Here is a 26,909-nt window from a genome sequence, read left to right as displayed (position 1 = left end):
AGTGAGCATCGCGTTCTTCCAGTTCAGCCACTCTACAACAACTTCATTCAGGACAAACTGATGGTAATGATTAGTGCGGTCTTTCTACCAAAGGTTGTGACTCCCCTTAATATCAGACAGTTCATCACACTTCCAACGTTCTGTGCTCCACCTCATTGCTCGAAACAGAAAAGACTACATTGTTTGTACCCCAAAAGGGCACATAGTTTTGACATTGATTGCACCAAAGACCCATCAGGTAGACGATCAGCTCTTTGTGGGGTTCTCTGGGGCCAAAGAAAGGAAAGGCAGTTCATAAAAGGACTTTATTCAGGTGGATGGCATTAAGATCTGCTACACCCTGGCCAAGAATTCAGGTGGATAACATTAAGATTAGCCACATGCTGGCCAAGAAGCAGTCTCCAGAAGGACTGGGGGACAATTCTGCTAGGGCCAAGACTGCTACCACTGCATTGGCACGCTGAGTGCCTGCCCTTAATATTTATCAGGTGCAATGTGGGAATCAGTGCACACATCTACAAAACACTACTTCCTTGACAGCCAGGTCTGACAGGAAAGACGTTTTGGCCGTTTGGTCCTACAGGACTTTTTAGTCTGAGCCATTTCACAGGCCCACCACCTGGGGAAGTTCTGCTTTGGTGTCTTTTCTAAAAGTGAGGAAACTGCAGGTAAATAGAGTATCCACCAGAAAGCATCACCAGCTGTAAGTAACTTGTTCTTTTTACCCTAAGCCCCCCCAATCTGTGCATGGTCATTGATTTTCTCTTCATGGGTTGAGGACTTCCTGCCTAGTATGAATTATTTTACTGCTATTGAAGATTTAGTGCTAAGCAGCTGTTTCTCTTCTGAGTGTAGAACCTCCCAACAAGCATGCCTTCAGGTGCACACTGCAATGATAACTCTTGGGAATTCTCATGTAATGATGTGACCTGTGCACAGTCTAACCTCATTGAAAGGGCTTCTTTGTCTGAAAATCATGGGTCATTTTAACTCTTCTGATGTGACAGAACATATTTCTTGGGTGTTTATTGTCCTTTATTTCCATAGACAGGATGCTGGAGCCCAGATGGGAGCCGTTTACTCTTCACAGTCCAAGGCGAAACTGTCATTTACTCTCTATCTTTCTCAGATGGATGTGGTAAGTTGACCCAAACATGACGGCCATTTAGACTTCACTAAATGGACCTTTGTTGTTCTTGCTAGGATGATTTAGTCCTTGCTGCTTTGACAATATTGTTCTGAACACTCGAGCCCTCTGTTACAGACTTGAATTGATTCATAACAAGACTGAGGCTACAGAACCAGAGGTGTCGATCTAGAAATAAAGGTAGTTTTGCATCATGAAGAAAAATACACATCAGTTGTCAGAAAAATAACTTTCACTTTAGAGCATCTAAAACAAGGGGTGGGTGGGTGGGTGGGTGGGTGGGTGTGTGTGTGTGTTTTTAAAAAAATGCCCAAAGCTTTTGAAGACGCATTCAGCAGAAGACAGCACCATCGCTCTAACTGAAATGCGAGGCTGTGGAACTGTGTCCATGCCCATAGTGCAGCGCAGGAGATGCGGCGAAATGGGGCAGCAATTCATCCAGAGGCCCACTGTGGGAGATAAATGGTTTTAATTTTGAGGATGTGCCAGGACTTACTAAAAGTAAAATATGTTGCCCCATGAATGGACTACAGGTCCCAGCATGCTTCACGAAATCACATACTATACGTAAAACTACTATAGGTAATGCATGGAAATAAAAGAAGTAATGGGAGTGTACTCATGCACATCCTTAACTGACTGTGAAGAAGGGGCGTGCTGCCCCGAAACGCGTCGGCGAAATTAATTAAATGCCTACTATGGAATTAATTTGTTGGCTGCCTCCATCATTCACGTCTCCTGCTGAGTGCGTCTTCAAAAGCTTTGGGCATTTGTTGGAATATATATATATATATATTCACTTAAAAAACCATAGGTTTCACACATGTTATAGTTAGCTGTACATTTCACTCGTAAAAAACCAATGAAATTCCACGTTATAGTTAGATCAGGTAACTATAACTTGCGCGCCCACAATAAACTGCTCTTGACGTCACATATTACATCACTCATGACATGGTCAGTGACATCACTCTTCACATCAATGATGACATCTGAAATGACACATTGTGGATTGCGGTCGCGCAAGTTATAGTTACCTGATCTAACTATAACGTGGAATTTCATTGGTTTTTTACGAGTGAAATGTACAGCTAACTATAACATATGTGAAACCTATGGTTTTTTAAGTGAATTTGCAAGGTTTTTTAAATGCTAATTCCTAACTATAACGTGTGTGTAACCTATGGTTTTTTCAGTGAATTTGTACGTTTTTTTAAATGCTAAGTTATGTATTTATTTTTTATTTTTTTTTCTGGTTTTTCACCCTGCGCACACCCTGCACCCAGGTTTTCATCTGCGCAAAAACAACCGTCAGTACCACGTGTCTTATTTGAATTAAGCCCCCAGTTGAGCATCTCTGGGACACGTAGTTCCTAACAGCGAAATTCTTTCCCCTCTGGTGGGGTTTGCGCAGGCATTCATTTTCAATTAACCCTCCAGTGGGCCTCCAAATCCCCCATTGCACGGTAAATGTACATTCTTCTGCAGTGCCACACAGGTTAATAGGACAGTCCCAACCTTCAAACTCTTTAAATTTACGAGCGGTACGTCCTTCTCCGACAAAGGAAGCCGGAAATACGTGTTCCCACAAAGTTCTCCTTTTTGCTTGAATACGCACTCCACTGCAGGCAAAATTTTCCAAACCGGCAATTGGTATTCAGAGTCTTTATTTCCCTTACGCGTTTCGAGGCTGCAGCACGTATTTCCGGCTTCCTTTGTCGGAGAAGGACGCACCGCTCGTAAATTAAAAGAGTTTGAAGGTTGGGACTGTCCTATTAACCTGTGTGGCACTGCAGAAGAATGTACATTTACCGTGCAATGGGGGATTTGGAGGCCCACTGGAGGGTTAATTGAAAATGAATGCCTGCGCAGACCCCACCAGAGGGGAAAGAATTTCGCTGTTAGGAACTACGTGTCCCAGAGATGCTCAATTGGGGGCTTAATTCAAATAAGACACGTGGTACTGACGGTTGTTTTTGCGCAGATGAAAACTTGTGAACAAGAGGCTTGCAGCCTCGAAACGCGTCAGGGAAATAAAGACTCTGAATACCAATTGCCGGTTTGGAAAATTATGCCTGCAGTGGAGTGCGCATTCAAGCAAAAAGGAGAACTTTGTGGGAACACGTATTTCCGGCTTCCTTTGTCGGAGAAGGAAGTACCGCTCGTAAATTAAGAGTTTGAAGGTTGGGACTGTCCTATTAACCTGTGTGGCACTGCAGAAGAATGTACATTTACCGTGCAATGGGGGATTTGGAGGCCCACTGGAGGGTTAATTGAAAATGAATGCCTGCGCAGACCCCACCAGAGGGGAAAGAATTTAGCTGTTAGGAACTACGTGTCCCAGAGATGCTCAACTGGGGGCTTAATTGAAATAAGACACGTGGTACTGACGGTTGTTTTTGCGCAGATGAAAACCTGTGAACAAGAGGCTTGCAGCCTCGAAACGCGTCAGGGAAATAAAGACTCTGAATACCAATTGCCGGTTTGGAAAATTATGCCTGCAGTGGAGTGCGCATTCAAGCAAAAAGGAGAACTTTGTGGGAACACGTATTTCCGGCTTCCTTTGTCGGAGAAGGAAGTACCGCTCGTAAATTAAAAGAGTTTGAAGGTTGGGACTGTCCTATTAACCTGTGTGGCACTGCAGAAGAATGTACATTTACCGTGCAATGGGGGATTTGGAGGCCCACTGGAGGGTTAATTGAAAATGAATGCCTGCGCAGACCCCACCAGAGGGGAAAGAATTTCGATGTTAGGAACTACGTGTCCCAGAGATGCTCAATTGGGGGCTTAATTCAAATAAGACACGTGGTACTGACGGTTGTTTTTGCGCAGATGAAAACCTGTGAACAAGAGGCTTGCAGCCTCGAAACGCGTAAGGGAAATAAAGACTCTGAATACCAATTGCCGGTTCGGAAAATTATGCCTGCAGTGGAGTGCGCATTCAAGCAAAAAGGAGAACTTTGTGGGAATATATATATATATATATATATATATATATATATATATATATATATATATACACGCACACACATACACAAGGTCATGCTTTACTGTACACACACATACACAAGGTCATGATTTACATCTCCACAGTACATACGTTGTGTATTGTAGACAGTGTGGCGCGAATTCATTGTAACCTCTGATGCAAACAAGAAGTACAAGTACAATGTGAAGACATTACTTATTTGTAACGTTGCAATTATTAGTTTGTGGCCAATATTTTATGGAAGCAGTGTCTATGGGAAGGCTTGAGGGGCGGGGAATGGGGGTTGGCCTTTGTATTTAATGTTTTCTCTGCCAATTGCTTGACAACTTCTTCGTGCGGGACCCCTAAAACCTAAATGTCCTTTCGTTTTCATGTTTTTCCGTTGTATTTAAGTTTTCCCCACATTAGGTCAGCAAGGCTTGATTTTTCTTTTCAGTATAAGAAACCAAGTCTCCAATAACTAATATCTTGTCTGTCTTTTTCGAAGGAAGCATGACTTGGTGCCCAGGGTAGGGGTAGTCCATTACTCTCAAGCCTTTCTGATCTATTACAGAGAGCTGATTGGACAGACAGGTCCTTCATGGATTGTGGTCCTGAAAGAACTAGGTCCTCATTGGCATGTTGGGTTTTAAAATGGCTCTTCAGGTCTTCTCCCCAGTTATTAGTTTCAAAGATAATATATCCATCAAGAGCAGATCATCAGTCAAAGTTCTCCAAAAGTGACCTCCTGAAGAAAATTCACTTTCTGTTCTTGAGCAATGGCATGCACTCTGTGAGAATAAAGTATCAATTTTCCTAATCGTTGGAAGCCTTGAGCAATTCAGGTCAACATATCTGGTTAGAACTCAGATCTTTTTTAATCTTGGACAGTCTGGCCTTGGAGTAATGCTACACTTGCTTGCACACGTGCGCTCTACTGAGCAGTTCAGTAGCCATGAAAGTTATATTTGAGTATAACGCTTATCTGATAGAGACTACTAGCCGTAGATTCCTTACCGTACAATTATCCCCAGGCGTGATACTGGACCCGGAAAAGTTTCTTGGCCCAGCGTCGCTACGCGCTGGAGGGCGGCACCACGCGACTCCGCCCGCCGTCTTCCGCGGGCGTGACGTCAGTGAGGTGACATAAGCCCCACCCTGGCGCGCTGATGTCAGTTTCCTTCTTTTCCGCGTGCAATGCGGATCCGGATCGTGTTCCTGGCCTGTTTTCAGGCCTTCTTTTCACGCTTTGCGTTTGTTTTTGGGAACAGAGTGCGAATGCCTTCGGGCTTCAAGACGTGCTCGTCTTGCGCACGCCAGATGTTGGCGACGGACCCTCGCCCCATTTGTATGTGGTGTTTGGGGGAGCACCACGGACTCCACGGACTGCGAGGCTAACAGCAGATGAAGCCGAAGTCCCGGCGGGAGCGCCGGATGAAACGCCTCTCGGCCCGCATGTCCAGGTCGGCGGCGTCGCCGCATCCATCCCCCATGGAAGGTTCAAGAACGGCCGCTTCCGTCTCCGACATCGTCCCTCTCCGAGGCCTCAAGAGCGTCGCTCACCTGTTGGTAACTGTCGCAGTTTGTCCCCGAGGCCTGGTCCCCGCCCTATGGGGGGCGCGGGTTCTAGGAGGGTTGTGCGACCTCGCGCATCTCCACCCTACCCGCCGTTCCCCAGGCGTGGGGGCGACCAGAGCCCAAATGGAGGCCTATGCTGCGGCCCTGCAGGTCTCCTTGGCTCCTCCTCTTCCTGGGATGTCTGCGGGTCCCTTGATATGTGCGGGGCCTTCTGCGGAGTCGCCGGCAGCTCCGGCCCCGGCGCTGACAGGTTCGGCTTCAGGTCTTGGAGATGTGGTGTCGTTTGGGTGCGGCCCTACGGGGTTCTCTCCTTCGGACCACAGCGCCTCTGCCTCGCCGCAAACCCCCTTGGGGGTCCCTGTGGTGTCGCGGGAGGTTGCTGTGACTCGGGGCTTGTCCTCGAGTCTCCCTCGGTCCTCTGGGCAGGCGACGGCCTTGTCCGAGGCCGAGCTGATGCCGCTCAGGCGCCGGCAGCTTCTGGCCCTGGCGCTGCCGCAGGGGCTGGCAAGGGGCTGGGGCGCGTCCCCGGGCCCCCCTTGTCTCTCCACGCAGGTGGCTGCCTCTTCGGAGGTCGAGTCGGTGCCTTTTCGGCGCCGTTCTTTGGCCGCCCTGGCTCCGACCCCACCCCACGAGTCGTGGCAGAGGTCGTCTCGGCGTCCCCTTCGGCGCCGGTCGACGTTGAGCTGACGCCGGTGGCGGACTCCACGGCTCCGAGCTGGCGTCGGGTCGTTGATTCGTCGTCGGAGGCCCCCTCTTCTCCAGAGGTTCGGCAACTGTTTGTTTCTTCTTCTCCGGAGTCGGGACGCCGCGTCGTGGCCTTTTCCCTGGCGTCTTCCAAGGAGGGCACTTCGCCGTCCCCGCGCCCAGCAGTCTTCCCCGGAGAAGCCTCAGGTTCCCCACTCATTGGTCAACCTTTCCCCCGTTCCGCGCTTGGCCTTTCCTTCCTCCGGTTGGGCTGGGGGAAGGCCGGCTTAGCTTACAGGCGTCGCCCACGGAGGAATTGCTCTCCCTACCGCGTTGCCCTACGGAGGAGAGTGCTGCCTTCGCCCGGGCTGTCTCCACGGCTGCGGGGATTTTGCGCATGGGCGACCCGGCTGCCTATTTCCCCGCAGATCATTTGCTTGAGGTTCTCCATCAGGGCTCTGGTGGACGGGAGTTGCTTCTTCCCTTCGAAGCTTCGCTCCATAATTCTCTCTTGGGGGCCTGGTGGCATCCTGCCACGGGGGACTCGGTGCCCCAGCCGTTTCTGCATCGCCGCCGTCCTGCTCTGCATGATCCTGTCTGCCTTTCCTTCCACCCTTCTACCAGGAGCCCTCTTCTGCAGACTGCCTTTCCCTCTTTGTCAACGGTGTTGTCTCCTCCGTCACGGGAGGCCCGGTGGTTAGATTCATGGGGGCGGAACATCTTCGCCTCTTCCAGTGCTGCCTTGCAGGCGCTCAACACGCTTTGTGTGTTGGCCAGAGCCAATTCTTGCTTGAGGGATTCGGCGGTGTCCCTTCTGTCTTCCGCTTCTCAGGAGGGTGCCTGCGCTGATCTGCGGCACCATGTGTTGGATGGCCGGGAGCTGGCGGTGTTTATTCTTCGCTCAGCTCTGGATGTTTCTGAGGTGCTTGGTCGCCCCATGGCTTCTTCAGTGGCCCTCCGTCGCCATGCTTGGCTGAGGGATAGTGTTTTCCCTGAGAACGTTAGGGAGCGGCTGGTTGACCTCCCCTTCGATGGCGCTCTTTTGTTTCACGCCCCTGCGAATTCTGCCATTCAGAGGTTCTATGCGGGCAGGGGTGTGGAAATTTTAAAATAATCTACTTGTCCATGGGACAAAATGCAACATAAACCTACATGTCCTGTAAGACAATCAACTTGTCCCACCTATTCCCAAATCAATTACGTGGGATGACACACAGCCATTAGTGGATTTTTGTTTTCATAAAACTGACCAGTGGTTAATCAGTGATTTTTAAAAATGTTGTTGGCAAACTTGACTTTATTGCTGAGAAGCGATATTCTCCTGAAGTGCTGAAACATAACAATAAATGATCTTCAATAAATCAATCAAATGACACTTGTTAAAGCGCACAGCTGTTTCGAAGGCAGCAACTCAGCACTCTAGCAGACCGTAAGGGCAGGCCAAAGTAACTAGAAACTAAACGGAGTCAAACAGCAAGTTTTAAGTTGCCTTTTTAAGGCTGACGAGTCAATTAACATTAACTGAAAAAAAAGACTGTCCATAATTTTGCCTTGTGTACAGTAAAGCGGTTGCCTCCACAGCGAGACTTGAGAATTTTTGTAGGCCTCTGAAGATGACTTGTTGGATATACGCACCCACTTTTGAGTATACAGAGACTGTCTATTCAGCAGATATGTGGGGCCTCACCATGATAAGCGCTGGAAGCCATCGTTAGATGGTGCCTCAACACTCTCCTGATTAGTCATGCCGCTGCACTTTGAATTAGCTTAAGTCAAATATGCAGGAAGACCAAGGTAGAGACTGTTAAAGTAATCGTGGGACGTAATTAAAGAATACATTGTTTTCCCAGTCTCTTCAGGAACCAGACCAAGAAACGTCTTTATAATTTTCATCTTCAAAAGGCAGACAGGCAAAATATGTTTAATTTGTGACGTAAAAGAGAGGGTTGAGTCAAATATGATGCACACATTTCTAGCAGGTTTGTGGTATGATTAGGACAGGTTTGGCAGGCCAACAGACAGAAGGTGGCAGGAGCCATTTTGGTAAAAACCAAATCTTTTGTTTTGTCAGAATTTTGTTTAAACAATTTGCATCCATTCGAGTTGCGACTACTCTAAGACATTGTTTGAAATTGTGAAAAGCTGCCTCCGTATTATCTTGGAAGGATCTTGAATAGCTGACTTTAGGTATGGTAGTTTGAATATACTGGTCCAAAAACAAGCTGCAGCTTATTTGCACATCGATCCATGTTGGTTGTATGTGGAAATACCTACTGCGGAAACATCATGCTGCCAAAATATTGAGAACCAAAATATAGAATCTGGAGTTAAGAATAGTAAATCTTTACTTAACAATTACCTTCTCAAAATTTTGGCCCTCAATATTTTGTATATAATATTCATGTAGCACGATATTCTGAAGGCAAAATTTAGGTAGAGTACCTCAGGGTTGCAGTAAAAAAGAAATAGATGAGAAATTCTGTGCAGTTGAGGAGGTGCTGTCTGTCACGAGATGTCTGGCCTGCTTCCAGCCTAATTGGTTCTTTCCTTTCATCTTGCCAAACTGACATACTCACTGCACATACACACAACCCAAATAAAATGACACACCCTCCCGGGACAAAAAAACACACTCACTGCACACTCAAATGCCATTGCACAGACACAAAGCTACGCTATAGATGCATAGACTCATGCATCACTTAATGGACAAACACACAAACACATGCAGGACCACACCCCTAGATACTTGCCCCCGCGCAGACATAAACACACCCACTATAGATAGACCCAAGCGCTCTCTATAAACAAACTGTACCCAAACAGGAACGGTTTGCATAACATGTGCCCTAATTTGGCACTGACTGGAGCAGAGATACTGCCCGCAAAGATATCCACGGATTTCCAAAAAAGGCTGGAAGAAGCCACTCATTTTCTCTTCTAAGGTAGGACATTCTACAGATGTATAAAAAATACAAATGTATGTTGCAGAAGGGAAATAACTTGTAGGAAGTTTAGGATTAGGTGGCAATGATGTCCAGCATAGGTCCATGAGGGCAGGTCAGACTCAATGGCCAGACTTTCAAAATGACCACTTACTATTCAAATTTGTTCTAATGAGATAAAATTAGTATTCGTTTATTTTATGTGAGAATCCTGAAAATCTAGTATGCGTTTGGCCCTCCTTGGCACACGTTGCACACGCCTAGTCTCTTTGGCTGTTTAAGGCTCTCTTGTTTGCCAATGCTTGTTTCAACTTCGGTTCATAAATAGCACAGCTTTTCAGTTTGTTAGGCTCAGAGTGTAGATGTGCACTTGTAAAAGATACACCTACATTTTCCTGTGAATTAATATTTTCTGAGGTGTGAGAAGAGGGTGTTTCAGGGTTGGCATGCCCTGGGAAGTTTGTGCACACCCACAAAATAATGCATTTGGGAGTTTTCACAAATCTTTCCACAGCCTATTCGCATCATGGACATGGGCAAATATTTGCTCATATCAAAGTTCGGACAAAATCTGTGTCCAGGGTGGAAGTGGAAAGAAAACACCATCTAATTGGGTGGGATTGTAGGGAAAGGTCTCACTGTTTGCTTTGTAGTTTCTTTGCCAGAGAGACTGGAGAAAAATGGAGACAGTATTCCTCTTGGGCAAACTACGTATGTTGTTTTCACTCTAATGCGTAATATAGCATTAAATGATATAGTTTCAATCAATAATTATCTTGTAGAGTGCAGCTATGTGTTTTGTTTGTGCTTAGAAATGGATGGCAGGAGTGCAGGTTGAAGCACTATATTAAAGATTACTGCTTCTTTTTAAAAAGGTATTCTTTCAGACTATTGAGGACCCATACTATTCATATCTGAAAAGAATATCCTGCCCTGACCCTTATGATGGCAAAGTATTTTTAAGAATTAAATTGAACATATTCCTAAATTGGTTAATTGTAGATTATATTCATTCCTAATATTATGCATTGGTTCCTCAGACAGACAGCCTCACATTCTTTACTTGTTTTCTTTTCAAATCATGCCCAGTAGGCTAGGTCGTCCATTTCAGGTGTTTCGCTGCAGTTCTCGTTTCTCAAAAGGGTTAATTTCTGATATGCATTTCTTTACATGTCTTTGTTATTCATTTACTCACAATAAAATGGCACTTGAGGTGTCCAACATTTGGCAGCAGAATGTCACTCGTTTTAAGTACACTGTAACCACGGAAATGTCACCCATAAGCAATGAAAAATCGGCAGCTATGAGTATCACATCACACAAAAGGCCTTCAAAATGCTGGGCTAAGTGTGTAGCTAAACGAGCCAAAGCTAAAAGAGCCAAAAGCATAACTTTTCCTTTTTACACATAAAATAAGACCACATTAAATAAAAAAAAATACCCTGAAATGCCTAAGCACACTGACAACTTGTCAGCACCTTTCCCGAACAAATGCTCACCTTTCAGAACCTGAATAACAAGGTCTATGCCCTCCGAGCAGCAAATCAGGGTCTCTTGGAACTTGATGCACCAGCCAACTCCACTGCTCTCTTTAGCACAATTACAGCCGACTGCTCCAACCCCTGCAAAGCTGCCATGGTCAGATCCGGAGAATATCTGAGCCAAATGGGACCCCGAACGCCAGATGAGACAGTCCTTTTCCAGTGTTACACATGCAGGAATGCTTCCTTGCGCACCAGCAAATAAGGCTTGTAAATGCAAACTCACTATCCTGCATGAGCAATCTCCACCACACTTTCGATTTCTTTGAACAGACGCACCACAGGAGAAAGTGAAAACGGACAACAAAACAGACGGAGGAAAGGAGTTACCGTGCCTCAGCAGATTTTATATTGCGTTCTTGTTGTAACCTAAGGCAAGAACAAATAACGTTACAATTGAGTTCCTTCGTGTATTTTTGTGGCAGTTAGTGAGAAAAAAAACATATACTGGCAGAGTCTACGCCCGCTCTCAAAGACCTCGCTCCTTGCTCATCCCAGTTTCATTCTCTTTCTGCCGCCTCTATCTCCTACTTCATACGCTTGCGGAGCAAAAGTGTCCAGTTATCAGCACTAGCCACACAGGCATTAGCTGCTAGTAAAACACAAAAACGTGTTTTTAAAATCCGAGCCTGCAAGGAAAATAAATTGCAAGTTCTGTTTTCGGTATCCTGTGCCATCACGAATACTATGGCATTAGTAAATGGAGCGAGAGAGACTTGTAGAGCTCTCATAGGCAGACAATTGTTGTTGTGCGCACAAGAGCTATGCATGCGTGCAGAAGCTACTACCAGCAGCGAAGAGAAGTGCATCTGAGAGAACACTACCGGCCACTCACCGAGCCGATAGCTGTAAGGGCGGGGCCAAGTAGGGAGGTCTCCATTTACTTTGATTTAATGTCTAGTTGTCCGTCGGACAAAATAGACATTAAATCTTCTTGCCCCTGACAGAAATCAACATGTCTCTGGCGTCGGGCGATATGAATTCCTCTCCCCTGGCGGGGCTTCGTCCTCCTCCTCAGTGAACCTGGATGTCGGTCTGTGTTCTGGGAGGTGTTCTCCCATTGTTTTCTGGGGCCTAGTAACAAGTAGCCCCGGTTGTGTGTTCTGTGTGGTTGGTGTGCCTTCGGGGTCCCTTGGTTGGCCCTTTGGTGCTGTTGGCTGCTGGTTCAGCCCCCCTTTTTTGCCTTATGGTTTTGGCTGTTGGTAAGCCTGTATAGGTCCTGGTATTGGGCCTTTTGTGTCTTCTTTATTGGCTGCTTGGTAAGGAGTCTGCGGTTTTACCCGCAGGCTTTTCTGTTTGTCCTCTGCTACGGAATCTTTTCCTAAGAGGTGTTCCCATGTTTTCTTGGGCCGTAACATACCCTGTGTAGAGTACTTGTAGCTATTACATAGATTAGTCATGTGCTGGGGCGGTGTGGTCACCCTTTTCGGGTTCCTTGGCGTTGTGGTATATCGCTGGTGCAGTCTCTTTGCTATGGTCTTGGCGCGGCTTGCGTTGCGCCCAGGTCTCTTCTCCAGGTTCGCTACGTCGCTCGACCAGTCTGGCCTGCTGTCTACGGCGTGGTTTTGTGGCGCTTTCGCCCTTCTGTCCGGCGCTTCGGCCTGGTCCTCTATCTGGTGTTCCAGAGGGGCTGGCTTCCTTTGGCTGCTGTGTTCTGGTTGACGGTCTTGGCCCGTCCTCCGTCCTTTTTTTTTTCTTCTGCCTGGTTTCACTTCTTTCGTGGGTTGTGTGTGTTTCGGCACCGGCCCCTCCCTTAGGGTGTGTCCTGGCCCTCCCTTACCTCTGTCTTCGGCTTGCGCCTGGCTTGGTCTGGTGCGCTGCTTCATGGTGTTGCCTGCTGCTGGCTGCGCATGCCTGCGGCTGCCTGCTTGTTCCGGTCCACCGTTGTGGTACTTAATGTGTTCCCTTGTGCCCTTTCCTCTGGTTCCGCTGGGGCTTTGTGCATATGTGCTTTTCTTCTTACGCCTACGCTATTGGCGGTGGAACGGTTCCTGCCTTCTCCGCTGCTTCCGGCCACGGTGTGTTCGGCTGTTTCCGATCACTGTGTGTGCTTCTTGCGGTGGGCCGTGCCTCCATGGGGTTTGAGGTGCTTCTTTTGTTCCTTGTGGTCCTTCGGGTGCTGTCTGCCCCTGCGGAGTGTTGGCCGGTCCTCCCTTACTTGGGCGTGGGATCTCCTGGCCCTCCCTTCTGGTTCCTGTGACATGTCACCTGCTGGGGTCCTGTGTCTCTCCTGCTGGGGAGGCTGTCTCGCAGGACCTCCTCCCTTCTGGGTATGGCATGGGTATCTATTCTACGTTAAGGAATCTGCGGCTAGTAGTCTTTATCAGATGTACAAGTTACTTACCTCCGGTAACGATGTATCAGGTAGAGACGATTCTAGCTGCAAATTACTTCACGACCCACCCTGCCTCCCCGTTCTGCAAGGACCCTCCGCTTGGGTTTCTGCACTCGCCTCCCTCTGTGTGGCTTGTCTTCTGTGAGTGTCCTCTTCGCTTTCTTCCGGTCAGGCTGTCTGGTTCTGCTTTATGGCCCCCCCTTCTCCTTTGATACAGGGATGGTTGGTTGCTCCGTGCCCTTGCTTTCCTCCAGCTGTTTTGTCTCCAGTGTAGGGGTCTCCTTTTGCTCTTTTTCCCTCTATTTGTTTGGAGTTTTTGATCCCCTTGCGGTCTTCTGTGTTGGGGATTCTTACCGGGCCTCCTGCTCCTGTCATCTGGGGGTGGATTGCTATTGCTCCTCTCTTCCAGGCTTGTGGCCCTTCACTGTGTGGTTTGTGGTTACAGTCTCTCTCTCTCTCTCTCTCGCTCACTCTCTCTGCGCTTTCATGTCCTTGTGCCTCCAGGAAGGCTATTGCCTTGGCTTGCTCGGTTGTTCCTTGGGGGGGGTGCTCTGCTCTTTCCCTGCTATAGCTCGCTGCTTTGGCCTTCTGGTGCTTTGGTGCCGCCGGGTGCTGTCACCTTGGCTTGCACAGTTGTTCTTCAAAGTGGTGCTCTCTTCATTCCCTGCTATAGCTCCGCTGCTATAGCTTTTTGGTGCCAACTGGTGCTGTTCCTCACCCTTTGTTTCTTTCTGTTTTGTTTCTCTGCTTTTTCGCACACTGTTCCCATGCTCTCCTCAGTATTGTTGGCTCCGCGTTGTGGCACGTAAAAGTTCTCCGAAGCAAACTGAGGTCAGCGCGCCGGGGTGGGGCTTATGTGACCTCGCTGACGTCACGCCCGCGGAAGACGGCGGGCGGAATCGCGTGGTGCCGCCCCCCGGCGCGCAGAGATGCTGGGACAAGAAACGTTTCCGGGTCCAGTCTCATGCCTGGGGATAATTCTACGTTAAGGAATCTGCGGCTAGAATCATCTCTACCAGATACATCGTTACCGGAGGTAAGTAACTTGTACATCTCATCATCGGATCAGATGTTTTACCCTGCATGTACTCACGAGTACCAAGGCACTTGTCACTGAAATTCCACTGGGACTGTGGTCCACCTCTCACCAAAATACTACTATTTTTCAGCATTAGTAGCCTTTGGTGTTCCAGTTTGTTAGACCTGGTACCATTGGCCTGAGTCTCCCTTCCATTTTTACTGATTGCCTCCTCTGTTTTTGATCTGGTTGCTGGTTTAGGTGCTTTGGGCACTGTGCCACTGCTATTTAGTGCAAGTGCTCCCTATGTTAAATTGATGTACTGGATTAGTAACTCCATGATTGGCTTATTTGATTTATTTGTCAGACCTTAGTATAGTGTACCATGACTGCCCAAGGCCTGTAAATTAAATGCCGCTGTCAGGCTTGCAGCACAGGTTGTGCCACCCACAGAAGCAGCCTGTAAAGTGTGTCTCAGGCCTGCCATCGCAGAGCCTGTGTGCAGTCTAGTACTGCCATGTCGACTTGGTGAGTGCACCCACTTACCAGTCCCTAAACCTTCCCATTTCTTCATATCAGACCCCCCTAAGGTAGGCCCAAGGGCAGGGTGCATTGTAAGTGCAAGGAAGGACATGCCCTGATGTGTGTGGCATGTCCTGATAGTTAATTACAGCCATTTTCGTTTTTCACTATTGCAAGGCTGCCAGTCCCCATAGGTCGGAATGGGCAGTTTGATTATAACACCTTATAATCCTAACTGACCCAGGGAACATGGTAGAAATTCGAGTTTAGTATGCCTGAACTCAGAATGATAAAAAAACATCTTTTAGTGAAGTTGGTTTTAACATTCTGTGTTTGAAAATACCACTTTTAGAAAGTAGGTATTTTATTACCCAACCATCCAGCCTGCCTCTGCTAGCTTGTGTATTGTGTGTCTGGCTTTGTGAGTGGCAGGGGCTGGGGTATTCCAGGAGACAGGGTGAGTCAGCACAGGGCTGAATAGACCTATCTACGTGTAGAGTGGTGGGGGGAGTAGCACCTGGATCTGAATAGGGATGTGCCTGCCTTCCACAATGCTGGATCCACCTCCTGTGGTGCGTCTGATGACCCTGGCCCACACTGTCAAAGGAAAGGAGTCATCCTGTAAACAAAGTGCTCCAGGACTGCATAGAACTGGTTTGGATTAGGTACAGGCTCCTCTGCCTTCAGAGGACAAAGGATTTAGTAGTATAAATATGGGGACCCAAACCCCAAGACTTTAGATCACTTCTGGAACAACAAGACAAACCTCTGCCAAGGAGAAGAACCAAGGAAGCTGTAGGAGTTGGACTGCTCCCCTGCCAGTGTGCTGTGTTGGCCTACATTGGTGTCTTCAGTGCCGAGGAGAAGGAACTTTCAAAGAACTTTCATCATCTTGCAGAATATTACTCCAAGGGCTTGAACTTGTGCTTGCCTCCTGCTGAAGTCTCAGGGACACCAGCTCCCCTCTGAATTTCCTTGCTGGGAATTGTGTCTGCAGAAGCCTGCGTGTCGCTGGGAGCGCGACTCAATGAGAAGAAGCATGTCGCAGTCGCAGCTGTTGCCGTCGCATCGCCAGAGAAGCGTGTCGCTGCCGCATCACCAGAGAAGGGTGCCTTTGTCAAACCTGTTACTCGATACATCACCGGAGAAGCGTGTTGCCGCCACAGAGATCGCCGTCGCATCACCGGAGAAGCGTGTTGCAGGGCCTGTCGCGGCTCCAAAGTTACAGAGTTTGCCGCACGGCCGCCGGGCGCGCACGTATCGTCTTCACGTCGTTGCATCAAGGGCGCCATCTTATCGCATCGCACTAGCTTCTCGCATCACATTGAGGCGCCATCTTTGTCGCATTGTAACCGGAATGCAGTACAAGAATAAACGCATCACCTCCCCTCCGGTAAGGACCAAGACACATCCCCTACTCTGCGCAAGCATTGAGGCACGAGGCATCGTCTCCCCCGAAGTAAGGAACCAACGCATATCCATCCCTGCGAACCTTTTGTTTGTTTTGCATTAGCATCCAGGTACTTTTTTGAGAACTGTGTCGCATTTATCATCAACTTGAACTAAGTGACTTCTACCATCATTAAGTCTATTTTGAGTACAGTATTGTGGATTTTTGTCGTTTGTGGTCTTGTGTTAAGCCTATATAAAGAATACTTATGTTCGAGGCATATGAGCTGCAGATTACACACTGTGCATAGATCGCCATCTGGTGTTGGGCCCGGATGTTGCGGTTGTTTTTCTCTTGGAAAGTCTTTGGAAGACACGAGGTATGTGACTCCTCCTTTGGATCGTATTGCGCATGGGCTTCGGCTCCATCCTCAGATTGTTTTTTTCCGCCATCGGGCTCGGATGTGTTATTAGCGCTCTGGTTCCGAACCGTTTTCAGTTCTTCTGATCGGCGTGCAATCCTTTCCCTTTCCGCGGTATTGTTTCGATCGCGATCTCCACACTCGACGTGACTCTCATCATTCGAAGTCTTCGATTCCGGTCGTCGACGAAGGCCTTCGGGCCTACCTGGCCTCCTGTCCTGGCTGATGGAAAGGACACCATTCAAAATGTGTCCTCGATGTGGGTCGAAGTTTCCCCACACCGATCTCCATGAGGTGTGCAACCTCAGCCTCTCCCCAGAACACGAGGCAACTGACTGTCCGGCTTGCAAATCCTTCCGTTCGTAGAAGACTATTTGGGACCGGCGAGCGAGGAGAACATTGGCTCACTCGTCGACTTCCATCCCCGACGACATCTTCGGAGAAGGCGTCGATGTTCCGGAAGAGCAGCACACCGAAGAGGGCCTCGTCAGTGCCTCCGAAGTAGACGACTCCGATGTCGAGGACATCACTCCGGCACAGAGGGGCGTGAGTACTAACATCGACCCCCACCCTCGACGACATCGAAAAGGCTTCGGTCATGCCTTCGCCCTCGGGCCTAGGCACGACCAAAGACACTGCTTCCCATACCTCGCTTTCGGGGCCCGGTTAAGAAGCCCATCAAGCCTTCCGGCGGCTCGGGCTCGAGCCAGCCTGCCGTCGGTGCCGAGAAACACTCCTCGGCACCAACACCTAAAAAGAAGATGGCCTCCTCCTCCGCACCGAGCTCCACACCGAAGCACTCGGCGCCGAAGACTGGCACTAGCTCCTCGGTACCGACATCATCCCCGGAGCCGAGCAAAAAACCAAAGGCCCTCGAAACCTACACCTCGAAGCTGAAAGCCATCTCGGAACCGAGGAAACAAACAGACATTTCAAAGCCCCACGGTTCAAAACAACGAACCGATGCCGAGTCGAAGCCTAAGAAACCCACGGCTCCGACACCTCCGGCACCGAAGGATCAGCCCCCCACAGATTAACTATTTCGGCCCGATCCACTACAAAAAACACTTGTGAAGGACCCTAAAACTGGACATTTGATGCTCCGTATCAAAAAGAGACCACTGGACAAGCCTGCCCCAGCTCCACCTCCAAAGAGAAGAGACTTTGCTACCTCCCCTTTGAGACTGCCTTCACCCCCTCCTCCACCTTCTCCATCACCTCCTCCTTCTCATCCGCCTCCCCCACCTCATCATTCTCCCTCACCTGATGAGGATGATGATGTCTACGACGACACAGGGGACGGGCCGCATGACCAGCCCACAGGGGACCCCACTCCTACAGGCTCCCCAGACCCATGGGACGACTACAACATCCCAGACGTCCCTAACGTCCCGCAGGACGACCTTTACCCTTCAAGACCGCCCCCCCCCCCCTGAAGACACAATGGGGTTTAACCAACTGCTCCATAGGGCTGCACACTACCACGGAGTTGATCTCCATACAGACCCCGTGGAGGAGGACTTCCTCCTACATACTTTTGACACTACACAGAGGGCCACTTCCATTTTGCCCATGCTTAAATGGGTTATTAAGCACGCACTGGAGGTCTTTAAAGACCCGGTCAGGGCCAGGGTCATCAACCCTCACATTGAGAAAAAGTATAAGGCCGCCCCTACAGACCCCACCTACATCAGAGGCCCCGCACCACTAGACTCCCTAGTAGTCTCCAATGCGAGGAAGCGGGCAAACTCCCAGGCATCAGGTGAGGCTCCACCACCTGATAAGGAGTCCAAACTCCTGGACGCCTCTGGCAAGCGAACTGCATCCCAGACTGCCAACATATGGCGCATTGCAAACACCCAAGCGCTTTTAGCAAGATATGACGGCACGTTATGATGAACTGGAAGCCATAATGCAACACCTCCCTGACAAATACAAGAATAGGGCGTTTGAGCTAATCCAGGAGGGTAAAACCATCACCAACACCTCCATTTGTTGCGCCCTCGATGTAGCTGACACTGCCTCTAGAGCAATTAACACCAGCGTCCTCCTGTGTAGGCATGCCTGGCTACGAATTTCAGGTTTCAAACCCGAGGTGCAGAGTTCCATCCTCACCCACCCCTTTGATGAGCAACATCTGTTTGGCCCCAATGTCGACGTTGCCCTTGAAAAAATGAAAAAGGACACCGACTCGGCAAAATCTATGGGATCCTTGCAGTCGCAAGCTCCCAGGCGCTCCTTTCGCCGCTCTTCATTTAGAAGCAACTCCAGAGGCTACTCATCCAACAGCGCCTCCACTTCCTATAAGGCCCCTACCCAATCCACCTTCACTAGGGGTTACCAGAGAGGCGGCTACATGGGTAACAATAATAAAGGCAGAGGCAAAACTAACACCTCCCGCTCTGCCTCCTCCCCTGCCCAATGACTTCCCTCCACTCCCCCCAGACCATCCCACTCCGGTTGATGGCAGACTCCACAATTTCCTTCCTGTCTGGACTACCATCACCTCAGACAGATGGGTGACACAGATAATTCGGTCAGGCTACTGCCTCGAACTAACATCTACCCCCCCCCCCCCCCCCCCCCCAAACATTCCACCCAAACAGCGCCCAGTGTCACAGGACCATTTGTCACTTCTAAAGCAGGAGGTAATCTCCCTCCTACAAAAGAGTGCAATAGAACCAGTTCCAGCCCACCAACAAAACATAGGAGTTTACTCCCTATATTTTCACATACCGAAAAGGGACGACACTCTAAGGCCCATCCTGGACCTCAGACCCCTAAACCACTACATACACTCAGACCATTTCCACATGGTCACACTCCAGCAGGTACTTCCCCTACTCTCCCAGAACGACTTCCTTGCCACCCTAGACCTCAAGGACGCCTATTTCCACATTCCCGTTCACAAAGCTCACAGGAAGTTTCTCAGATTTGTAGTGGACGGTCAACAATATCAATTCAAAGTACTCCCATTCGGAGTCACCACAGCACCACAGGTGTTTACCAAGTGCCTAGCGGTAGTGGCAGCACACCTGCGAAGACAACACATCCACGTCTTCCCATACCTAGACGACTGGCTCATAAAAGCCAGCTCATACAACCAATGTGTACAACACACTCACACCTCTATCCAACTACTTCACGAACTGGGCTTCACAGTAAACCAAACAAAGTCCCATCTGCAACCATCCCACGTAAAACAATACCTCGGTGCCACCATAGACACCTCAAAAGCGCTAGCCTATCCCAGTCCTGCCAGGATAGCAAACATTCAGGCTGTACGCGCCAAATTTCAACCGGAACACACTCTTCCAGCTCGAGTGTTCATGCAATTTATAGGAATGATGGCCTCTTGCATATTCGTAGTACCTCACTCAAGACTCCAGATGCGTCCTCTCCAAGAGTGCTTAGCGCGCCAATCGAACCAGGCCCAGGGTCAATTGACAGATCTGGTGTTGGTAAACGGTCGTGCCCATCGCTCTCTGCAGTGGTGGACCACCAAAAACCTTTCCAAAGGGCGACCGTTCCTGGAACCGGTTCCTCAGATAGTACTGACAGCGGACGTATCGCTCTCCGGCTGGGGAGCTCACCTACTACATCACAAAATGCAGGGCAGGTGGACACCTCAACAAAAGTTACTCCACATCAACCATCTGGAGTTACTAGCCATATTCTTAGCCCTAAAGGCCTTTCAAACACATGTCTCAGGCAAGGCCGTCCTAGTCCGCACGGACAACATGACAGCCATGTACTATATACAAAAACAAGGTGACACACACTCTCCGCAGCTCTCTCGGCTAGCACAGAGCATATGGAGATAGGCCATTCCCCCAAAAATCTTTCTCCTAGACCAACATGTCCCAGGAGTCCAAAACACTATGGCCGATCTGCTAAGCAGACAAACACAACAGATCCACGAGTGGGAACTCCATCCACAAGTTCTTCACCCGTACTTTCAAATGTGGGGGTATCCACAGATAGACCTCTTCGCCACCCAGGAAAACGCCAAATGCCCAAGCTTCGCTGTCAGGTATCCACACCCATTGTCCAAAGGCAATGCGATATGGATGAACTGGTCAGGCAGATTTGCGTACGCTTTTCCGCCTCTCCCACTCATTCCATTAGTGGTGCGCAAACTACAGCAACACTCCCTAACCCTCATCCTAGTTGCTTCAGCTTGGGCCAGACAACCGTGGTACACCACATTGCTGGAACTCTCCATAGTTCCGCACCAAAAATTACACCTCTCTCCACGCCTCTTAACCCAGAACCATGGAGAGATCAGACACCCGGACCCAGCTCAGCTCAACCTTGTGATCTGGCTCCTGAAATCCTAGAATTTGGCTACCTTAATCTTCCCCCTGACTGTATGAACGTCATTAAAGAAGCTAGGCGTCCTACCACTTGAGCTTGCTACGGAGCCAAGTGGAAACCATTTGTCATTTATTGTCACAACAATAATATCAATCCCTTGGATGTGTCTATCCAACACATCATAGGCTACTTACTATACCTACAAAGATGCAACCTAGCCTACACGTCTATTAGATTACACCTTGCTGCCATAGCAGCGTATCTACAAAATAGACAGCATCTATCCCTCTCTAGAGTACCTGCCATAAAAGCCTTCATGGCCTCAAATGAATAATTCCACTTAGAGGGCCACCCTCACCAGTGTGGAACCTAAACATCGTTCTCACAAGACTAATGGGCCCTCCATTTGAACCTCTACATAAATGCGAGCTTCAATTTTTTAACATGGAAAACAGCTTTCCTTGTAGCCATTACTTCCCTCAGAAGGGTCAGTGAAATACAAGCACTCACCATTCAAGAACCTTTTCTGCAAATCCATCATAATAAGGTTGTTCTCCGCACTAATCCAAGATTCCTTCCTAAAGTAATTTCTCCCTTTCACCTCAATCAATCTGTAAAACTGCCCGTATTCTTCTCGCAGCCACAAACCATTGCAGAAAGAGCTCTGCACACACTAGACGTCAAAAGAGCTTTACTCTACCACATCGAGAGAACACAACCTTTTCGAAAGACCAAACAATTCGTGTCTTTCTCACCACCACACAAAGGCAACCCCATCTCCAAATCTGGGATAGCTAGGTGGATTGTTAAATGCATACAGATTTGCTACCACAAAGCAAAACGAACGCTATCTGTTCCCCCTAAAGCCCATTCTACACGTAAGATAGGGGCTTCTATGGCATTTTTAGGGAACATCCCCTTAGATATCTGCAAAGCAGCTACATGGTCTACACCGCATACTTTCACTAAACACTATTGTGTAGATGTGCAAACCAAGCAACAATCTAGTGTGGGCCAGGCTGTCCTTGAAACACTGTTTCAAACAACAGCAACAGATACTGGTGGTCGCCGCTAAGAGGGGGTACTGCTACACAATCTATGCACAGTGTGTAATCTGCAGCTCATATGCCTCGAGAATATGCTACTTACCAGTATGCATCTGTTCTTGGCATGTAGAGCTGCAGATCTACACACGCCCACCCGCCTCCCCGGCTACCTTTATCTGTTCCAGTTTTATCTTATTTAGATACAGCACACATGGGCATCTTTCCTGTTTCTTACAAAGCTCCATCATTTCCCTGCTGGCGAAAAACAATCTGAGGATGGAGCCGAAGCCCATGCGCAATACGATCCAAAGGAGGAGTCGCATACCTCGTGACTTCCAAAGACTTTCCAAGAGAATAACAACTGCAACATCCGGGCCCAACACCAGATGGCGATCTATGCACAGTGTGTAGATCTGCAGCTCTACATGCCAAGAACAGATGCATGCTGGTAAGTAGCATATTCCTTTTATACAACCTGTGTGGTGTCCATTTGTAGTGTTTTCACTGTTACTGTATGTGTTCACAAATGCTTAACACACTGCCTCTGAGATAAGCCTGTCTGGTCGTGCCAAGCTACCAAGGGGGTGAGCAGGGGTTATCCAGGAGTGTAATCCCCTTTCCCTGACTAGAAGCAAGCGTCCCTATTTCGTCAAAGGTACCTACCTCTTCCAACTAGAGACCCCCAGTTCTAACACAGTCTTTCGTCAGATCATCTTTGCTGCTGTCTGTACCTCCGAAGCCTTTTGCGGGTAGGCATTTCACTTTTACCCTTTAACCTCAAATGCCCAGACACTTCCATTTTGCTTATATTATGATAGTAGCCCGAGAATCAGAATGTTTGTTCGAAGAACATACCTGCCAGTGAGGATTTACGCTCCACAATGGTGTTCCAAAATGGGCCACATTTTCCACACCCTCTGGGTAAATGGGGGGGTTTGGTGACCTTATCAGTAACTTCAGGGTAAATCCAGCCTATTAGAAGTTGGACTCTGAGAATCCACTAAGAAAACACGTAATTATTGGAGGGAATCCATGCCTGTTTCACAGAGTAATTACTTACTTTACCTGGACTTTCACACTAAGATTTAACCTCTATTCAACAGCCGAAATTTCTGTGTGAAGCAGCATAATGTTTAATTCTGATGGGGCGGTAACAGCTGTAATCAGCCACTTTGGAATTAACACATCATGGACAATGAGGGCTAATATGTCTTTAGTGTCATTGCTCATAACGCAAAGGGTCCCTGAGAGTTCGTATTTCTCACAGCAAGACATTTGTCTGGTCTTCAACAACAACATTGCTGACTGGTACACTTAAACTAAGTAACCACTGATTAACATATATTACATTTTATCTTGAATTTCTCATGCTGTCTCCAGGCCATCAACTGTGCATGTTTTCGGTTTATAACAATTGGTTTGTTTTGTTGTGTTTTTCTTGGTCTATCCTGCTTGACAAACATTCGTTTCTCTCTTGCAGTGCATGAAAATTGTTGACTGTTTACAGAATGGCAACCAGTACTGGTTTCTTGTGTTCTGGTTTAGAGAAGGCATGCATCCCACCCTCTTAGATGTATGTAGTCAAAGTGCACAGTCGGTAGTAGAAACACAAGTAATCTAAGACTGGTTTTGGTCTTGTTGGTCATCTCAGAATGGTGTAGATTGGTTGCAGTGGCACAGTAAGCAAGGTGCCTACGTCTGGGCATACCCTTGGCCTCTTAGGACAATACATCAAATACACAAAAGGTGATGGGAGGTATAATTACAACTTATCTAACCACGGGCAATCGCCCAGAGTAGCATTTTATCACATTATTTTGGCCACCGTGCCGCCTCAGATAAGACTAAGCTCTATGTAAATCAGCCTTAGTCCTATTAGCATTAGAACAGTCAAACCCAAACTACCAAACCATGCCCATTCTAAACCAGAACCTAAGGAACCAGCACTGTTTGCCATTCTGTAAGCAGTCAACAATTTTCATGCACCGCAAGAAAGAAATGAATGGCCGTCAAGCAGGATTAACTGAGAAAAACACAACAAAACAGCCCAATTGTTATAAACCAAAAACATACATTGTTGATGGTTTGTTAAATAAAAAGGCACAAGACACACAAGTGATGGGCGGAATGCAGAATAAATCAAAACATTCACCCCCAGTCAAGAGATCTGGGTTAAATCCATCGTCTTCCCTGGTCTATCGTCCTTCATGGACTGGAAACAAACATCCTATGACTGGTTTCGAGGTATCACCCCACATCAGCCAGACTAGCTTGAATCCAGTTGCACAGTGAGCCCGGGACCCACATCTGGGCATACCCGGCGCACTTAGGGTGAGAAAGCAAAAGACACACAAGTGATGGACGGAATGCAGAATAAATGAAAACATTCACACCCAATCAGGAGATCTAGGTTAAATCCCTTGTTCTTTTACCCACTATACCACCTCATTTCAGACCCAGCAATAAGCAACTCAGTCTTGCCCAAGTTCCTCATGAGAACAGTCAAGCAGGAACTGATGCTTGTGTCCAGTCCAGGGAAGACCTGGCCTGGCAGTTCGGGTTGGACTGTTCCCATGGGGAACAGGGTCAAGACTGATTTGCATATGGCTGGGTCTGAACTGTAAAGGCATGGGGAGCAAAAAAATTATGGAGTTAGGCCCAGATCTCTGTGCCGGGATGAATATTTGACATTGTGCAGCATTCTGTCCATCAATTGTTCTTTTTGCATTTGGTACTCAGAGTGGGACGGGTAGTCCGTCAGGGGGAACAGTTCCCCGTCTTGGCAGCCGTCACAAACTGTGGTTACTCCCGCTGCTGTCCATTCTCCCAGTTGGACCTGTGTGAAAGTGGATCAGTCTTCTTTCCATAGTAATCCTATCAGGGGTAGGTCGGGCGTGTATAGGGAAGTCCCAGCTGCGCGTTTAGTACATTTGTCCCAGCATTTTAGGCCACTTGCAGCAGAATCCCCTTGCCTGGTATTTGATGCTTGGGTTTAAGATCTTGGTAAGGAGTCCCCTTCTGGGTGCTGACCCGATAGTCCCAGTGTCTCTATGTCAAGGTTTTTATTCCAAACTCCCAGGATCGGCACGTTGCTCAAATGGGTCCACCTCTCAATCGCCCCACCCTCTGAATGCTATCAGCGCAGAGAGTTGGAGTGATTAAGCAAGGGACGGAAAGGATGAGGACTGCAGGGAGGGAGACCTACAACACAAAAAACCACAATGAGGAAATAGTCCAACTCCAACCACTTATCGCTCCAACAATCCCTTATACATATACTGAGTGAAATAACTACCTGTAAAGAAAAAGAACTTGGCGTTGTGTGAATAGTCTTGTGCATAAGCCCCTTTTCAGTTGAAGGCTCTCTAAACATAAAAGAAACACTTTCAATACTTAGGAACACGTACCCTGTGCAGATTTTCACACACACACACACTCATGCATGCTCTTTACCCACCACAATGTTGAAATAAACTTGCATCACAGGGGGGGGTTGAGTACTTGATACACACACACACACACCACTATCCCCTGCTAAGAAAAAGAAACAAAGAACCACAAAAAGGTTTAACTGCAATCATCAAGTCTTTAGAACGTAAATATATGTTCGAGGCATATGAGCTGCAGATCACACCCTTGCATTAGATCGCCATCTGGTGTTGGGCTTGTATGCTTGCACGTTGTTGTTGTCTTGGAAGAAGTCTTTGTAGTCACAAGATAGGTGACTCCTCCCTTGGACGATAGTGCGCATTGGCATAGACGCCATCCTTAGATTGCTTTTTCCGCCATTGGGTTCGGATGCAGCTTTTGTACTCCGGTTCGAAATCTTCATTTTTGGCGCGCAAAACTTCCACAAACTCTTCAGATTGACTTCGAACATCTTCATCTTCGACGCACTTTTCATCGGTTCGATTCCGGTCGTCGACGTGGGCCGCTGGGCCTATCCACGTCATAAGGCCTACGGCTCATGGAAAGGTCGCCATTCAAGAAATGCCCCCAGTGTGGAGCAAAATTCCCGCACAGTGACCATCACAGGGTCTGCAACCTGTGCCTCTCACCTGAGACACGACGAGTCCAGCTGTCCAGCCTGCGCATCCTTTCGATCGAAGAAGACTATTCAAGATCGAAAGGCTCAACGTCACATCATGGCGCAGAGATCAGCTCCGGAACCAGAGGAAGGTCCAGATGTCCAGGAAGAAGATTCCGAAGCTCTCAAAATCGCGTCAGAGGCAGATAACTCAGACGACCCCATCACTCCTGCTCAACGAGTGAGTACTACTGCCCCTACCCCAACCCCACCCCCAAAACTGAAGGCACTGGTCAAGACTTCGCGTGTTGACCCCAGCCGTGACTGAAAACGCATTTCAGAAGCCCGGCTCCGAAGAAAAAAGACAAGCCTTCCAGTAGCTCGGGACCGAGCAAACCTCACGTAATCGTCCCGCCGGCGCCTTCGGCACCGAAGCCAAAGGAACGCTCGGCTCCGAAATCGGTTCCAACGCCTTCCCCCTCCAAAGACAAATCAGCCCCGAAAATCTCAAGGTCCGTGGATAAGCCGACTTCAAACGCTTCCAAGCCTAAAGATCCCGCTTCAACTCCGAATCCAAGACCCTCTGAACCAAAAGACAAGCCTAAGGACTCTACCCCGTCTCCTAAGGCCAAAGACCATAAAACTCAACACCAACCACGCTCGGAACCGAAATAATCGATATCGAAGGCAGTTCCCGAGGAAGAGAAACATTTTCACCTGGATCCTGTCGATCCTAGGCAGAAAAAGATTTATATTAATCCTGAAACAGGACATGTCACAGCTGTGCCATGTAAGAAGAGGAAGTTAGACACAGCACCTGCCACTTCAGTGCCTGTGAAAAAGAAGGGCTCTGCTACATCACCTATGCCTCCTTCTTCTCCTGTACTTCCTTCTAACCCACCTCCTCTCCCTAAATCTATTACACCACCTCTGCCTGTAACTTCTCCACCACATAGACCACCTCCAGATG

General features: G+C 48.3%; 1 protein-coding gene across 1 annotated transcript in view; it reads left to right on the top strand.

Annotated features, from left to right (window-relative positions):
• Positions 1 to 26,909, top strand: part of AAAS (aladin WD repeat nucleoporin) — a 444,387-nt gene that overhangs the window by 246,393 nt on the left and 171,085 nt on the right. Inside the window, exon 12 of the mRNA XM_085654670.1 lies at positions 1,048 to 1,138. Coding sequence (XP_085510796.1) covers positions 1,048 to 1,138 — 91 coding nt within the window. The remainder of the gene's footprint in view (positions 1 to 1,047; positions 1,139 to 26,909) is intronic.

Source organism: Triturus cristatus, chromosome 4_1 (genome assembly GCF_964204655.1).
Source record: "Triturus cristatus chromosome 4_1, aTriCri1.1, whole genome shotgun sequence".
NCBI lineage: Eukaryota > Metazoa > Chordata > Amphibia > Caudata > Salamandridae > Triturus > Triturus cristatus.
This window is presented reverse-complemented; position numbering and strand designations above follow the sequence as displayed.